The sequence below is a fragment of the Anser brachyrhynchus genome, assembly GCF_964034855.1.
Source record: "Anser brachyrhynchus genome assembly, chromosome: 20".
Lineage (NCBI taxonomy): Eukaryota > Metazoa > Chordata > Aves > Anseriformes > Anatidae > Anser > Anser brachyrhynchus.
In genome coordinates, this window is record NC_137713.1 from 3,399,717 (window position 1) to 3,418,913 (window position 19,197).

General features: G+C 35.0%; 1 protein-coding gene across 11 annotated transcripts in view; it reads right to left on the bottom strand.

The window, feature by feature from the left end:
- BRIP1 (BRCA1 interacting DNA helicase 1) overlaps positions 1–19,197 on the bottom strand; it is a 122,949-nt gene that overhangs the window by 57,372 nt on the left and 46,380 nt on the right. For 10 of the 11 annotated variants that reach the window (XR_013941189.1, XR_013941190.1, XR_013941191.1 and 7 more), the window contains 7 exons: positions 11,958–12,070; positions 9,509–9,591; positions 7,274–7,597; positions 5,682–6,521; positions 3,344–3,417; positions 2,548–2,626; positions 372–593 (listed from right to left, as the gene is read on the bottom strand). Coding sequence is in view for 4 of the 11 variants with exons in the window: in XM_080563008.1 (XP_080419134.1) it covers positions 372–593; positions 2,548–2,626; positions 3,344–3,417; positions 5,682–6,521; positions 7,274–7,597; positions 9,509–9,591; positions 11,958–12,070 (1,735 nt within the window). In the remaining 7 variants the exon portion in view is untranslated. Of the gene's footprint in view, positions 1–371; positions 594–2,547; positions 2,627–3,343; positions 3,418–4,528; positions 6,522–7,273; positions 7,598–9,508; positions 9,592–11,957; positions 12,071–19,197 lie in introns of those variants that run through there. The other variant, XM_080563005.1, reaches the window with a different exon arrangement.

A 19,197-nucleotide genomic window follows, 5' to 3' on the forward strand; every position in this document is an offset into this window, starting at 1 on the left:
TATTGTGTCCCTCAAATGGAGAAGTTTCCTAATAAGGAAAAATTACAAAAAAGCTTTAGAAAAGATTTGAACGTTCTATATAATTTAACGAAAGACAGGTTATAGTCTATTTGAAAGCTCAGATGTTTCTCTTGGCTCAAAAATACTTTCCAGTAAATATCCGCAAAACCTGTATAGTATTTTGGAAAGTAGTAGTGGGGCAAAAGACTTCTACAGATCCTCTCTACAGAAGTAAATCTCCTATGTAGATCAAGAGATAAAAGCATATTACCAAAATCAGAGGCATCTGAAGAAAATGAAAGGTATTTCATTTAAAGCTATAAGACTTGACAAATGTTAGGTGGTATTTATCAGTAATCAGTAAAATTTACCTTTGCTTTTCATGGGCATCTGATAGACCTTCAAAGTTTCTTTTAGATGCTTAAGACTTGCAGCATCTGAGATGACCAACATCATATTATCATCTTCTGAGCTGGCAGCTAGTTGACACGCACAATTATTAATGGATTCTTTACTTCTTACAGTAGTATTTCTGAAGAGTTTCCAGATTATTTTCAGCTCAATATTACTGTACCAAGCTTTTCTCAAAGTTCCTATAATTTAGAAAGCGGGATGTAAGACACATATAAATGGTTTTGAATACAGTACTGTTCAAACATACTGCAAATTTTCCACATTTACAAGATGGTAATTTAGGCCCTGATCCAATACCCACTGAAGTCAGTGAAAAGACTTCTATTAATGCAAATGGACCTTGGAATAGGGCCTTATTTAAATATTTTAATGCATCCAAAATTTACTTTTCAACAGATAATTTCCCCCTTGTTATTACTCCCAAACTCACCAGCGAGTTTGAATCCACTTTGAATAGAGTGTCATTTATTTTTAATTTTCTTCAAACCATTGCAAATTATTATTTTTCAACTTTCATGAACCAACTGACATCTGAGATTCAGTTTAAACAGCCTTAAACTTCTTGCTGACAATGGACATCCTAGTAACAGCTAGTGTTCAAGGACCTCAGTGGTTCAAAACATTTTTATTTAATACATAGTTACTCCATTTCACAGATTCTATACCAATTAGCAAACATATGACAGTGCTGATAAATTAATATTAAGGAAATGAATTAAAGTCTACTGGTGAGATTACACAAGTCCAAAAGGAAATAGATTATGGTTCGTCTGGGAAAATGGAGAGGCAACAGCCTCTATCACCTGGGCATCTCTACTTTATTTGTAAAGTAACGAGGACTTTGCTAGCTGGCGTGTGACTTTAATGGCTCCAGAGCAATGGGGGCATCTTCCATTTCCCCTCAGGCTCAGATCTGGTGTGCAGAAGAGGATACTTGCTCATTCTTGATATTTTCTGGTTCATATAACGTCTGGACTAGCTTTGCGACCTGACATGCATTTCAGCTACATCACACATTGGAGTCACAAGCACTAAATGCTCATGCACACAGTTCCTGCCTACTCAGCCTGGCCTCCCCACTTTCATGGCTGAAGACTGTTTCAGGAGCTTTTTCTTTTTGCTAATGTCACTTCTTTGACACCAGTTCCATGAATGTTTCATCATTTAATAAGCTTTTGGGGCCTTACAGAAGGGGAAGGGAAGTTTAAAAATCCCATACCATAGCACGCTGTAAATGACTCCACACAAAAGTCTATTTCTAAGCCTAAAAGTCTGTTTCTAAAAGCTTATTTCTAATTGTTTCTGCATGTAATTCATGACAACTTCTTATAATTAGGTCATTACTGCATATGGCCCAGTAGAGTGAAGATACAGTGCCTTTCTAAAATGTAGAAGAGTTATTGCTATTATCAACTTTTTAGACTTTCCCAAACTAAAGCACCTCACAAAAACAGTAGAGCCAATTTTAGAGCACATCTAATTCTTATTTCATACAATGTGTCGACTGAAAGCTAAGGAGCAAACTAAATTAATGCAAGGTAGGCTACATACTGAAAAACAACGAAGTGATCATACAGTTCGTTTCTCAGTAAAACTTTTGACAGTTTCATTAAAACATGTATTAGATTCATATAGTTGCTGTGCCAAGATATTACCCACATTCTCACAGCAACTGGTAGCAAATTAACACCTAATCCTTAGAAGCAACATACTGCAGTGAATAGGCCACTATATTACAAATAATCTCTTTCAGCCTTGCATAATGCCAAGACCTGTTGCCTCCAGTTAACTCTTAAATGTCATTCAGGTTTCCATCGTACCTTCAAGATAGATCAATACATCTGGACCACTTAATCAAGGAAGAGAAACACATCAGAAAGGTTACATTAACAGTAATTTATTTTCACTGAAGTACCAAGTAGAACAGGTTTCTTTGTTGTGATAACTTCTCCACCCAAAATTTTTTCTGCAAGTCTCTAGTGTATTTCTAACAACTTATTTATTTACTTACCATAGCTAGTGGAGAAATTAACTAATTAGTCTAAAATATGCCTTCAGCATCCAACACTGTGGAAGGATTAAGAATCCTACCATTCCCAACCTGAAACAAATGACCAGTTACATAGATCTTACCTTCTGCTTTTGGTAGTATTTCAGCTCCACATACTTTACAATAGAGTCCTTTCTCGCAAGGTTGTTGGTGGTTTTCCTTCTAACAAGCCAATATGCAAGTTAATGTGAATACTAGTTTGCATATATTAACTACGCAACTATACAGATTGAAGCATGTAAGTATAAACACATTTAGAAGTATATCAGAACTACTTGAGACATACTTCTTTAAATGCTTAAATTTATTTGAATCAATATTTATCGTTTCTGTTAGCTTAAAATTAAAATACACTACAGACTAAAAATGTTTAACCTAGCCTGAAGAGAAATAGTTTTATATAAAATGAGATATTTTACAGCCAATGATGCAGCAGGATATCAAAGATTCAGCTTGGAATTTTGCAGAGGAACCTGGGAAAACCGGTGTCCAACTCTTGCAAAATTTCCATATGATTATGTTCTTACACTGCAAATCCTGCCTTAAAAATTATGTACTAACCAGAAATTGGAAGCACTGCTTCTACTGAGATAGGAATCCCATCTATAATGAGCTGGACTCTGTAGACTGTCAGTATCTGCAGCTTCTACTCATGTTAATGGGACTTAAAAACATTCTGCTCCTTTGCTTCACACATGAAACAAAGGCTTCTGCTCAGAGTGTAAAGATCTAGAGCAAGCCATACAGACCATGAATATGCTGTTTTATCCATATATTTATATATGTATCATTTAAAAGATTATGTAATAAGTACTTTGTATTTCCCCTTAACATTCAACAGTAGCCACTTAAAAATTAGAAACTTTATTTACAGGGTACCTTTCTTTCACAGGTGTAGCCACGTGCCCTAACAGTAGCTCTTCTTCGCCTGCATTGTCTCTGAACTTTCAATCCTTTAATAAATTCAAGATTTCATGATTACTTTAGACAGAAGAAATCCTATCAACCTATTTTATACAAAAGAAATTTTCAATAATTTAGCTTTTCCAGATCTGTGAAATCCAAAGAAATAACTCTAGGAAGGTTGGTACATTGATTTTGCTTCCTTTCAATTACTCTGCTACCTAGACGCTAAATGAATTTAATATACTCAATCATCATAAATATATTAACTAAAGAAATAAAGAATATGCTTACCACTAACATATTGAATACTATAGTTAAAGACAAATACAGATTGAATTTACACAGCTTTTACACCAAAAGAAATTGCCCATCTTCCTCCTTCCCCTCTCCCAGCCTTCCCTCCAAAACCAGCAGCAATACAAAGAATTATTATCCATCGGTTGTCCCAAGCATCTCAGCTACAGTCGGGATTTCAGTTTGGTGGATCTCTGTACGAAAACTTTAAAAGAAAAATCTAGTATCTAACAAGCAAAATGTTGAGTTTTTAATACATGTTAAAAATAATAATGGTTTAGTAATTTCATACAAAATGTAGACATTGCAAATTAATATAAAATATTTGACACGAAGAAGGGGCATATCCTAAGGAATTTCTAATAAAAAGTAAGATACAACACCAGATGGATTCAAGAAAGTCAAAATCTGCTCCTGATCAGGAAAGGAAGATGGACTTTTAAAGATGGTCCATAAAGAGAGGCAAATCTGTGAAGATGACAGCTAAGGGATAGTATTCCATGAGATGAGCAGACAAGCCACTAAACTTAAGTGATTTCTATTACCTGTTTAGATACACATAAACATAAAAAGTAGTTTGGTACAGAAAATTTGTTAGATCTTTAGATGTGTCATATGTTTAAATTGCTGCCAACATCAGAGCTTGCTTCTGCACTATCAAGTGGGAGCGTGGATGTAGCTAGCTAAAAACCATCGGCACCTGATGATTGAGAGAATTCCATGGAACTTGAACCAAGAAACACGATCCTTACACAGCACCAATAAAAGAAAAGGCTTAACCAAATATCTTATAAGAAATATTGCAAAAAAATGCTTGTTAAAGAAATTTAACAATATTCTTGCCATGCTTGCAAACACAGGATCTATTTTTATAAAGGTCTATTTATTGTGCAAAGGGATACAATTTAAATCATTTTGATAAGAACACATTCACAGTTCTGCAGAGATGGTCACAGAATGTTATTCAGATGAACTCCTAGAGAAAATGACCGGTCAACAATTTCACCTCAGCTCTCATTCAGAATATACAAATACCTATAAATCAATCTTATGATTGCAAAAATCCTGCATCTGCATATTAATATAGGATGGAAATGAACAATCTTTTCCTGAAAATCATGCATAATGCTTTATTACAGCAAAATCCTGGCTTACGTTTTGATTGCAGTAAATCAAAGAAATGTTTAAAATGCTCCAAAAAAAAAAAAGAGTACACTGAGGCAGATTTAAAGTCCATTATGTACAAATTTACATTGTTGTATATGGCATAGAAAATGTGTTTGAAGGGCAGATGAGTACTTGTTTTGAAATGAATACATACAGAATCCAACCAAAAGAAACAAAAGAAATTTTAAAAGAGTCACCAACTTTTATATAAAACAAAGAAAGACTATTTAAGAAGATATTTGATGATGATGATGAGAGGCAAGTGCTCAAATACTGCTATTACACAGGCCCTGATATGCTCATTTTGACAAAAGAAATTTGAGGGAAACAAGTACTGAAGAACTTATCTATTTCAGTATTCGTTCTTAGTCTATCACGTTACTTGATCTGCAAAGATGCTGTTATACATATTTAATAAAAATCATAAGAAATGCAAATAATCTTTTTTTTATATGTTGATATTTTGCTTTCTGATGTAAACTCAACCGTTTGCATTTAATGGCAGACTAATTAACTCTGTAATAGACAAATCTTCTCTTCACCCTACAATGGCAAGAATTATTTGGGCTTCTATTCAGAATTTCCACACATGATGTTTGTCCTTTGACCACAATGTGAGGGTGAAGAATCTGAATTATATCTACAGATAACTGCATGTTGCATAGCTTGCACAGTAAAAAACAAAAAACATAAAATGAATGATTGGGCTTGATAGTTGCATATTTTAGATGTTAACTAGAATGCCATATTACTGCTCTATAGTGAGGCTACGTTATAAAGGCTGCTCACTACATTTCCCATAGAGGCTGTCACTGTGTGCTAGTATTGTCCAATAAAAAGGATGACACACCTTTATTTCGTGATCTGGAAAGACTGATTTTCCGTTTTTTGGTGTCCATCTCTTGAGATTCTATCTGCTCTGCTTCAGTTCCACTAGCCATCTTTACAACAGTAACTGCACTATTCTTACTCCCATCGTTTTGCATTATTCCATGTAAACTTGTGTTTCTGTCATCATCATTAACCATTTCTTTTGTTACAGTTAGTTTTTTTGAGGTGTTGAATACAAAAAGATCACTAGCTACTGCGGATGTTCCACATTCACTCAGATTCTCATTTGCATTAGAGGTTGGATCTAGTGGTCTGATTTCCTGTTCCTCTGATTCTACATCATCATAGAGTTCCGGTGTGAAGTAGATGCTCTCATCCTCATCCTCAGCTTCTGCAGATGCATTTAACATTGAAAGTTCAGATTTCCCTCCCACAGAAGGAAGCTCACTGCAGGGCTCAATTTGAAGCTGTAGCTCATCAAGATGCTCCTCGGCAACTGGAGCCTCAGTATTTTTAACTGAAAAATTAGTTGTTTCCAAATGTGATTCTGGTACACTTGGTTTATGTTCTAAAATGAACGATGACTGGCATTGATTTACACCATCAATAAGTTCACTAGCACTATTCACATTCTTCTTTTGTTTGCTGCTTGCTGTGGACATGCAGTCTGCAGCTACAGGCAAAGGCGTTGAAGTCAGTGGTTTAAAGCAGCAGTGTTCTTTCATAAAACCAGAATTAGTCCAATCATTCTTTTTTGCTCTCTCTATTTTAGTTGCAGGCCTTTTGGGTGTGGAGTCCATATGTTTTCTTCTTTGTGTTGCATTGTGAGAATGACTCTCTACATCAACTTTCTGGCCACCTGTGAAAAATCACAAAACATTAATTAATTGTATATGCCTTCCCCCTGCTGATTTACAGCATGTTTAGCACATCAAAATTACCACTGTTTTATTAGGTTTACAGATATTTTATAATACTCATTAAGATCCAATACAAACAAAAGCCCAGATGTTACAACTATCTTTGCACGTGAATTGTCTTAATGAAATCAATAGATTAACTGGCCCATGTAAAGTGAGAGCATATGTACAACTGGATTTAAAATCTGTATTTTTTATGCTTTGTGCTCTTATATTATTTACATCTTTCTTACCTGAAGGGAAATGATAAGCTTTCCTAAAATTTAGGAACGGACGGATAGTTACTAGCAAAGCTGTTGCAGGAAGAGATCGTATACTAGGAGTCTCACTATGCCTAAACAACAGACATGGCTTGAATCAAAGCACTCGTCTTGCAATAATTCTCAGAATATGTTTGAAGCACATGAATTTAAATTATCTTCATATTTTTCAATTACAAAAGCAAATTAAGTGAAAATAGTTTTGATTGTACTATAATCTTCTCAAATATTATCGTTTTAAGACAACCAGATGGAATGACAACTAATTTCAGTACGTTGAGCACAGCTCATATACATTTGTGAATAATTATCATGTTGTACTATAGCACTCCAGTAATTTTAAAAAACATTTGTTTCTTCCAAAAAAATAGGTGACTGGACATTTGAAATTGTTAATGAAGTCATTTTTTCCCCACAGGAAATGAACATACTTTGTTTCATTGCTGCCGTGATATTACTGGACTGATTTGATGTCGCAGGATTAATTGAGTTGATGGGTGTAGTAAAATGAGTATCTGGGACCAAATTTTGCTCCTCACTTTTAACAGGAACATCTGGTGACAGCTGAATAGTTGCCTCCTGTTGAGAAGCTGATGACACGTTTGAATTTGAAGGTACATGGAGAAATTCACTACTACACGGTGATAAACAATCAATGCCTTTCTGGTTTCTTTTAGCAAATGCTTGCAAGGATTCAAGTGCACTACCAAAATTTTCATGATGCCGGACTTGTTGGCGAATCCATTTAGATAATCCTAAAGGGGGGGGGGAAGGAAAAAAGTGTTACCACAAAACTATATCATATATACTGTTTACTGATGTGAAATACCATTTATCTAAATACTACAAATACTTCTGCATATGTACAGACTCTTAAGTATTTTGAGTAAGATAATGTATGTCCCCCTTTCAGGGCTGGGAACTTGATTCAATGAATGATACTATTAATATTTTTCTTTCTTATAAAAAGAAATAAAAATGAACTGGCACCTTTACTTTTTCAGTAACGCTCTTTTGAAATTTAAACTGCTGCAAAAACACCATTACACTTCTTTTATACCTGGGTGTTCACTTTGGTTGTTATCATGAATTATTAATAATTTACATAGAGTACAGCTATTTATTACCATACTAACAGCATATGACAAAAATTAGAATTTAAATAGAATGAAGCTTTTACAACTTTATATCAGATAATGGAAGATATTCAGAAATAATCACAACTACCCAATAGCAAAAATATAATGCAACATGACAACATTTATATGCAAGGCAATATACCATTGTTATATAGTCATCATTTTTAGAATCCTCATATAGCAGAAGTTTTAAACCTAATAGCTATTCAGATGATGTTGGAATACACAAGACTGAAGTAAAAAATAACTTTCTTAATAAAAATGTAATGTTTTTAAATCCATTGAAATGTTATTTTAAATACCAATTGTTTAAAAGTCCCTGACAAAAGAGAACTGGATTCTTCTGTGGAGTTTTGCTTTTTAGAAAAAATACTAATATTACCAAATCTTAATCATATTGACTTTATATATTTATATAGATAGATACAAATTCTGTTTCCTTAGAAACGTTATAAAGATAATTGGATAATATGGATAAAATAGATTATATGTCTTTTTATATATACACACACATATATGTATATATGAGGAATTCAAATTATCTAAAGAAATTTGAGTTTTTATATCAATTTTATATAAAAAATTATTTATGTAACTCATTTGTATATTTTTATAAAGAGTTGATATATATATATGTATAGTTATTATATATATATATTTATATTTATATTTTTTCCATTTCCTTAGAGAACTTGAATGTATTTTTATTGTAAAAGACATGTCAGAAAATCGTCTGAGAATTGTTTGACTTGTAGTATGGTGGCTGAGCTCCATCTGCTGACTAGACTGCAACATTATCTGTTTACTATGTCCTCTTACCCATTCCTTCTATACAGGACAGGAACAAAGATACGTAATGCATTCCTCAGTAATTTCTTTTTTTTTTTCTTTTCTATTAAGATAGTATGCATGTTCCATTTTATTTTATCTGCATTTATTTCCAGCTAGTATAAAACTACAGAGAGAAGTTACTTTTTTGCATATTGACCATTTAGGGGTTCCATAATAGGAACAGCCCAGCCTTTACCTGTTCTTACCTAAAAAGCCAGAACATTAAATTCAGACTGCTTACTCAAATCACTAAAGATTCTTATCAATGTAAAGTATACTTCCACTAGAGACGTATCCAAAGTCCAAATAAAAACGTAGTGACTACCTTTTTCATACATAGATATACACACTCACCTGTGCGCACACATTTATACATACCCTACTTATATTTAATATGCAAAGATTCAGAGTGCTCAGGTATTTACTTATAAGCAAGAATAAGAAAGAATTATTAAATTCTTCATACTGAAATTTCTGTATCATCATCTGCATACATACAAAAGGGAAAGGAAATTAAATTGACTGAATATTGGTATCAATGCATTTTCAGAGCACTTATTGAACTAGTGATATTAAGTGCAGTTTTAGACTTCTAAGTTTCAAGTACACATTTTGAGTTTAACAGCTATATTTTGTTATGGCTTTCCTTACTCACCTAGGAGTGGAAAAAAAAATTTTTTTTTTTTTATAACTTACCAGTTATGTACTTGTTAGGGTTATTCCGGAAGCGGTCATCAACTAGAATAAGAGCACCCCAATCACTCCTATGTCGTATACACCTACAGGCAAGCGACAAAAAAAAGAGTATATATAATTAGAGTGCATGTAGTCAAAAACTGTGGGAATCAGACGAGGAACTGCAAAGAGTCAGCCTGCTGGAGTATGCAAAAACATATAGAAAGTGCTTTCCTACTCTCTTGCAACTAAAAAAATACATTATGAATGCAAAAACTACACTACCAGAGTATATCGTGGAAACTTAATTTTCATTGAGTTCTTGAATCTAATATATGAAGACAAATTAAAAAACACAAATACTAGCTAATCCAACCAGCTAATCAAACCATATATTATTTGTTTTCCACTCTTAACCGAATAAATTAAATACTGAAAGGTGAATTTGTAAGAGCGTAAAAGAAAACGAAATGTACTGATACAATGGCTTGCAGTTTTTTAAATAACTATGCACTTTCATAAAGAAATGTAAAATTCTGCAAATCAAAGCTGAGTGATACTGTTAAGTTTGTAACTGAGTTGTTACAGGGATACAAAAATATTCCAATATTCACTTCACATGTGTTGATATTTTGAACATTATTTGGATTTCTATACTGCCTCCCAGAAAAAAAAATATGAAAGAACAGTAATAACATTAAGTGAAACGTGGAAAAGAATCTGTCTGTAATAGCTTTGGATTATTATCCCCATTGCATAAGAAGAGGACAACTTTTGAAAAAGACGTACATATGTACATGAAAACACAAGCGTAACAGTCAGGCATTAAAATGGGAGTGACAAGGTTGGTCCTCCAAAGAAATTTGTATTTGAAGTTTCTCCATGATAAGAAAAGCTACCACAACTTCTTTAAGGAACAGACTTCTTCCCACTTTTCATGTTTTATTGCTCAATTAAGCGTTAACTCATAGTTTAAATGAATGACACAAACCGGAGAGACATCCTACACTTTTAGGAAAATCAGCACTGCAAGGAATTCATAGCACGGTTGTCACCTGGCCATTCACACCATCTGTTATATTCCCAAAGGCTGCTATTTCATTTCATGGACTTGTGTTACTTTGTATAATGTAACAGCACTGAATTAAGAGAAAAGTGCCAGACTGAAGACTAGCATGTTTCTGCTCACTTCTATCCCTGCAGGCGTCTTTGCAGTAAGAAGCTTGTATCTACAGCAACTACTTGCTGCAGTTTTCAGAATAAGCTACATTCTGGTTTATATCACCTTAGTAGACTGCTCTGTTTTTATAAAAATAGTCATCATGTGCTGTCATCCTTCACCAAACCTAAGTTAGTAAGGACTTAGTCTACCAATACTGTACACGATTCACACATTTATTTCAGAATGGAAGTCTATTATTTCCATTTAAGTTTAGACTAGCATGAGTTCATTCACATAAATTATACAAGCAATTTTCACTAAAGCTAGAATTAAGTTAAAACTCCCATTGGTGACAAAACTTCAAATTCATTTCTTACTATTAGAATTCCACCACCTGTTTTTATTTTTCTTAACAACTGTTAACAAATGCTCTTATTTTGCAAAGTGAAACCTAAGAAATCAGACCTGTAACAAGAATTTACAATGAGATTTTATTACTTAAGACTATATTCTCAAGTTTCTTTCCAAACTTCCATTTATATTATTATAACTGATCTATAAATCTTTGTGCCTCTATCATGCATATATATATCATACATACATCTATAACAGATGTATGGCAAGAATCACAGATACAGATGATAGACACTGTATCTACCTATGTATATGATAAACCTTTTTGGAGAAGGATGAATTAATTCTATCATGTTAATAAATTTTAGGTTTTTGTTTTTTTTTTTCCTTTTGAGAAGGTAAGCTATACCACTTCTAAATCCGGAAAAAGATCAGTAAGCATAATTGAATTGACCTTTTGCAAAGGTCTTAAAAGAAAACACTATTTCTCCCTTTAAAAAAATACTTGCAGGCTAAACGTCAAACAACTGGTCTAAGCCCACCAAGAGTAATAATTAGTATATTTATATATATATTTATATATAAGTATATAAGTATGTGTGTATAGTATGTGTGTCTTAGAAAAGACCTAAGAATTTTCGTTTGGTTTATGAGATCAAGAATTATTTTTCTCTGCAAATGCTTTCCTTCCTGTATATCTGGACTAACAATAACATAACCTGCAAACAAACTAAAGCAGAGTCTGAATATAAAATGAAAACTCGGAATTACAACAACACAAATACATAACATGTTCGGCCAGTACAGAATAGCTGAAGACCTGATTTCCGTAATATGAGTTTTTTGGCCTGATTACTTCTTCTGTGCTAACAATGAAGAATTAATCAGTGAAGATGTCACAAACAAGAAGTTCTACAAATAAGTACGTTTTTAATTATGTTCAGTTTATCTCACCTTCCCAGGGCCTGGTTCAGAGCCCTGTAAGCTTGAATTTCATACCATTGACTCCCTGGTAAAAGGCCTCTCGAATTTTTGTGCTGGTCATTGTACTTCCTCTTTAATTCAACCTAAGAAAGAAATCACAATATATTGTTTTTAGTAATAATTCTGAAATGGAAATATTCTAAAAGGGGAAAAGAATCAGATGTTGATTAAATAAGAAAATATAAAAAGGAAAAAAGGGAGCTTGTTAGATAAAAAAGCAGGCTAGAAACAATCCCATTTCCAGTTCCAGGGAAAGTCTTCCAAATTTTGTCCAGATCATAAGTAAACATGATTTTCCCAACCAAATCATTATTTGTTCATATTACATTACAGCCAATCAAACTAAGCATGATGGCCTTAGTCAAAATTAAGGCCTACCTCAAGACAAAAATAACTCTGGGTCTCAGCTCTTGCCTTTAGAGTCATTTACCTAAGAACCACAGGTCACCAAAACCTTCTGAAAAAGGTTTAACACCGCATCTGAGCTCATACCGTGGAGCCACTGACTTTCCAACTGTTGCAACATGCACAGAAAAGAAAAACAAAAACTAATACAGATTCAACACGAATAATAGCAGTTCTCCTGACAGGACAGTTGCATTAATCTCTGAGGAATACAAAAGTCTTTTCTATCAGCATAATTGCATTCTCATCTCACATTCTGATACAATCTAAGTGCCAACTTCTGTATTTGCAGCATTTTTCACAGGTGCTACTCATACTATTGCACAGACAAAAACAACAGCATAGATCTTGCCTAAACTTTAACCACATCTTTACAAAATAACCATGAGTATAAACTGAAAGGAGTACAGATTTCACAAGAGAATGTTTTGTTTTTTTTCCAAGGAAATTGCACCTGTATTACATAAACACTTCAGATATGCTTTAGTGACAATGACTTAATACATACAGTTCTAACTATAACAAATGTGAAAGGTCTCAAAAATCCACGGCAAACTGATTCCCTTAACTGCAAGGCTCAAGTTTGTGCTCAGCAGGTTATGAATGCTGCCATGCCGAGTTGTGAACTCCTCTGTCGTGCCAGCAAGGAAATACTGTAATTTGTGGCAGACAGTAGCTTCGTAACCTATTTGACTGCAGCTATCAAAGCAGAACGCCCCTGAAAGCTGGCTGCAAGTAGCCACATTTCAAGTACTCACTCACTCCTCAGAAGCTGTGTCAGGATTCCTGCCTTACTACTCAGCATCAGTACCCCAACAGACAACATACTGTTCTAGCTGTGAACGGGAATGAAATCCAACATGCTCATCAGGATGAGCACTAATATCCACATTGCTCATAGCTTATATGAGGCAGACACAGAGTGGTTCAATATAAAGACCTGATCTTTCAGCTGTATCTCCAGAGCTACAATTCATTTAGCAGTATGTTTATGACCACAGCAGCCCTACCGTACTTGCCGAGCTCCTACCACCCAAAACCTTTTGCCCTAACACGCAGTATTTTGCGACCGAGGACACCGGACTAGGCAGCATTTTAGAAATACTAGGCAGAAAGTGGGGGGCTTCTGAAGCAGGCTCCTCTTTGGGAAAAATGCCATCTCCCAGCCGCTCCCAGGGCAGCTCCAACACCAGCTGCAGAAGAAATTCCTTGACTCCTTTCTAATCACGTGGATAACCACGCATAACACGCCTGATGTGAGTTTGAACAAGAATTTGTTACTTGTATACGCACTTTAACATATATCAGAAGAATTTATTATTATTGGGAACAGGGGATTTTTATTTTTTTCCCAATAAACAAACATAAAGCTACACCAGAAAGGGTCTTTCCATTGCTCTTTTGTACAGTATTAACCTTTCTAAACTGACAAGCGAAAGGACACGCTTCAGGAGAGAAAACAGCAGACTTCTAACCTCTTCTGACAGGTAACTTTCAAGTTGAATTTGGATAAGAAATCTTATTTTATGTACTTATGCCCTTTAAATTGCCTGTCAAATTTACAAATTCAATCTTTACAGCCAGAAAGTAAATTCAGTTTGATTTCACGGATTTAATATTTGTTCCAGTCACTCAGAATCTATTGACTGGCACAACAGTTTTCCCTCGTAATTTTCAAAACAGAAGATGATTTCTTCTGAACTCTTAGGCACATTAATACCATTCTGTAAGAAGGAACTTGTATCTAGATATTTCCACAGATGTAAATGCTACTTGGAGAAACAAGGTAGGTTGGAGAAATTAGGTAGGACATGAGAAAATGTCATTAAAGTCTTTAAAACATAACCAATGTCAATAACGCTCCTGTATATACTTTGCATTTTTCCTCTTGCCCTGGTAAGTTTTCTAACAATTTCCTCTATTGAAGAAATTCTGTTACCAGCAAGGTTTTGGCCAGTTGTAACAAACGTGTCCTACTCCTCTAGCAGGCTATTTAAAGCAGTATTAGAATAACCAGTCATATGTCTTATACTTAATGATATTTTTAATTGTATGCATAAACCACTGAAGATCATCGTCATGATGTTACCCTGTGAACAGAATACATTAGTTACGTTCCAATACATATTAGCATTATGCAAATGTATACAACTTCTAAGCATATCAATGACGACAGTTAATTTTTCAAATTATATAAAAATCAGTATTCACTTGGTCTAACTTTGTAATGGGTCTTTAAAACCTATTTTTTCTACTTTATTTAAGAAAGGGCTAGCAGAAAATAAACATTTGGTTTTCTCACTTCAATAATCACGTCTCAGCACGAGACGACAACTTACATTGCTAAGAGTTCAGTTTTCATCATAAGTCTAGGAAACGTAAAAGGCCAGGCCATGTCATTTTAATGCAATCAGAATCTATTTCATTGTATAACTCTTACATTATCAAACATCAAATCAACGCCCAATTCAAAATGACATGTTGCATATGTGAAAAAGCCAGTCTCTCCTGCTAGCAAATATCCTAAATGTGCAGTAAACCACAGGCTAGAAGGGACTAGTTAAAATGTCAGAAGACAGCCTTTTACTTTTACCTGTTCATCCTTAAAAATATACTCTTAGCTATCAGGCATGCTTTACAGACAAATAGCTTCAGCAAGCAGCAGCAGAAGGCCGGTGGCAAGCTCTGCCATCTTGTAGCTGTCAGACAGATTAGGCTTTGATCTATCTGGGAGGTCATGGTCACATTCACATTCACTGAAGTCTAACAGCATTATACCTGCTAACCGCTCATTCTTTTAATGCTTAATTAGTTCGACATCTTTCACTATGGAATATTAACTGAGAAACAGCAACAAAAAACAAATGTCATGAACAAACTTTGTTTTTTATGACTTGGAAAAATCTTTTGAGGTAATTTCTGCTACAATTTCAAAGGATTTTAGAATGTATTTTTCATTCAAAATTAGCAAAACAAGTTTTTCTTCAACAATAACAAATGCATTAAACACTCAACAACATTCTTTATACTAGATTCTAAGTCTTGACAACTCACAAAAATATGTGGCAAACAGTACTTCACCTGAAGAAACCCTGACTTACTCAGGATTCAGGTAATATATAAACAAGTAAGCAAAGTGGATTTGTATTGTGCTTACCATGGACTGTATTAGTCAGCTTATGACGTGAAACTCAGAAGACTTGCAGAGATTGTTTTTGAACCTCAAACTAACATACACATTTATATACAGAAGCCTGCAGCATGTCTTTTGAGCAATATGACAGGCTGAACCAGACCTATTCAAAATTAACTAACAGCAAGGTATAAAAATAGCACTTATAAGCTGTTTATGCAGAAAAATCAGTGATTGGACAATAACACGAAAGCACTGTTTTTGTTCCCAGAGAACTGAGTTCTTTCAGTTCTGTGACTACAAGACCTCTCCTTACTTTGCAGTAATAATTACAACTGAGATAAGGAAATTTGAAACAAAATGTCAGTGTGTTTTAGGTATCTTCATCTACATGCACATCACTACAAACCAGATTACACAGAAGTCTAAAGACAAGCCAAGTTCATGAACACAACGGCAACACTGTGAGCAGTAAAACAGAGCACTCATTTAAATCTGCATCTGTCTTTAGATCAGCATCTAGCAGCATCATGCCGGGTTAAAGAAAGGCAACTGCTGAAACAAAAAAGCCAAACAAGCTTGGAACTGGATGAATACACGCATGCACACATGAAGGTCAGTATATGTAGACACACATTGAAGCTCATGGCCTCCACTCCTCAGCACTCTCCTCCATTTATCTTCCATGGAAATGAAAAACAGAAAATGGATACAAAGGTTTTCTGGCATTGCACTGACTTGTTTCTCTGGTTTTAGGAGAAGACAAACTATAATAAAAATAAAGAATATTGCTTCTGTCATCCAGCAAACTTTAAAACACATTTGCTTTTTTTTTTCTTTTTTTTTTTTTGTAAATATCTAATTCTCCACTTCCCAACATCAAACAAAAACCCAGGAGGTCACCTCATTCCTTGCGTTCACCCCCTAAAAAAGACAAAAATGTTTTTTAAACAAATCTACTTTCTTCAAAATCTCCTGTGTCCAGTTACAGTCTCTCTTCCACCTGAAATAGCAATAATTGGAATTCTCCGGGAACGTGCTTGCCATCTACTTTCCTCCTGATGAATGTCAAGTAATCATAAAAGTTTGCAAGTGCAGGAAAGTAAAAGACATGAAAACCCTTTTCTTTTCTATCTGAAAACCCTTAAATGGAAGCAGCATTAAATAGTGCAGTATTTGACCTTTTTCCCCTTGCTTCCAAAGCAGCAACAACATCTGAGAGATTTAAGACTAAATAACGCACGTATATGGACCTGGCTGAGTCACAGGGCATGCTTCAAACATCCGCACTCCTCAGCAGACTTGCTGAAAGATAAATCTAAACACAGCAGCTCAATTTCTTAGCCCACACGAGGAAGATAGGGTAGGACATCATCTTCAAATGTTCCAGGCATTCCAAGTGCGAAGGGTGTTAACACACAAAACAGTACGAAACAAGCAAATGCTCATCACCTATAATTTACCAAACTAGATGCTGGATATGACAATAATTTATTAAGGCCATTCCAACCAACTCGTATATATAAATATATGGTCTACAGACATAAATAACACACTATGCTTTCACACACTAATACATTTTTTTTTTAAAAGAAAACAAAACTGTGAGCAAAGTAATACCATATACCATGAATAAGACATCATTGCCTGGTACTTTGTACTGCTCAGTCATCTTCAGGATGCTGTTGGACAGCTCTTCACCAGACCACCAGACAAGTCACGGGCCCGGCTCTGCACCTATCGCTCTCCCGGGGCTGCCACTTGCAGCCGGACCACCAACTGACATCAGTTCTGTGCATCCAAGCCACATCAGCTTCCAAATAGCTCAGGGGACCTTTTCCACCTGAAAATTTCTATGTAAAAATGTGCCTCCCTCTAAAAATAGTGAATAATATAAGGAAAGCCATCATCTCTGCAGACCTAGATCTCACACTGGCTATCTCGCCAAGTCTTGCACCCGAACAGTACCCCTGAAAAGACAGGTACCAGGTGTCCATGGGAGGTAAATGGTGCAACACCTCTTGCATAACCAAACATGTAACTGAAGCTAGGAAAAGTTACCGAAATATACAAAATAAAGACCAAAAATCATGGAGGTGGCAAGAAACTATATACGGAAAAACACCGACTGTTTCCCCATAAGCCTCCAACAATTAATAACGAGGTAGCACCTATAAAATAAAGCAAAACAGCCCATCAGCAAACGACAGCATACCAGAGTCTACTGACTGGCCAACACTACCTTCAGTGGCAGAAAAACAGCAGTACCACTTCATGCGAAGCCGTATTTCCTGTATTTTGAATTCACAAGGTATTCTATGACTAAACGCTTCCCAAGTATTTTCACTCTTAATCCCAGTGTTAAAGAGATGGGGAGCTTATGTAATGTTGTAACCACTGAACACTTTTAGTATTGTCAACTACACCATGTGGCATCTCAGCGATCTTGAAGTTTTACGGTTTGACAAATCTTGTAGCACATTCACCCCAGGCCTATCTACTCATCTCAGTCTTGTAGGCTTTGAGGGACTGCGAACAAGTGACTTGATTAAAATCTAATGCAACCAAAACTCTCCTCTGAAGAGAAAATTCAATCCATTTCCACTGAAGCAGAAGTGAAAAAAATCAAACAGGCTCCCTAGAGGTACAACGCTGCTGCATACGCTCAGTGGCACTGCGTCTAAGGTGAAGTGGTAAGTGTCAGTCATCCTTACAAATCCCCAAGGTGATAGCTTCACTTTTAGAGCTTTCAACATACTTTGACAGTAAAGTAAAAACTTAAAGGTCAACCCTACTTGCTAAGGATAAGATAAACACAAGAAAATCACTTTGGAATTTTTTATGGATCATGAAAGTAAACTATTAAAGGTAAAGGAAAAGTTTTGATTTGCCGTATTATTTATCCAAAGGCTTATCTTCCGGATATATTCAGAGATGATTTCTGTGATCTGTGCCAACGTATTGACATCAGCCTTGCACCAGCAGAAGAGAAATGCCAACTGCTCATCTTGCACGTTAAACTGAACTTAAATGTTACCTTTCCTAGCTAGAGGAATGCTGTATTCAACAGGATTTTGCAGCTACTCACATGAGCTAAGCCTGTGCTTAAGAAGAGTGTGGATGGCTTTGACTTTTTACAGCCATTCTCGTTTAAAGGAAAAGTGGGAAGTGAAAGGCTTTTGAGATATCTTACTGCTTCACACCGACGTAAGAATTTGCCACACCACCACATTTAGTGCATTGCTTGTGAAGCCTTAGAGCAAGGCAAACCAGAACCTCACCTCGCTTTGAATTTTGGATAAGAAGTGAAAGTATTTTTGAAGTGATTCAAAGCCATGATGCAATTCATATAGTGCATATTATGTTTCTTGACTCATAGGTATACAAAATAACCATTTTCATACAAGATTTTATTTTCCTACACAACAGTATGCAAGAAAATAATTATTTCAGCAACCATTTATTCAGCACACTTCCTCCATTAAATGAAGAAAACATATGCAGGCTTAAAAATAGCCACAAGGACTAGAAACTAGCTTAAATATAATGAAAAATTTCATTATTCTGAAATGGTACAAATATCTCAAATTTTTTGATCCCTCAAGAAATGAGAAAGGAACTTCAGCCTTACAGCTGCAAACTTTTGGTACCATTAAGCTGCATATAACCAAG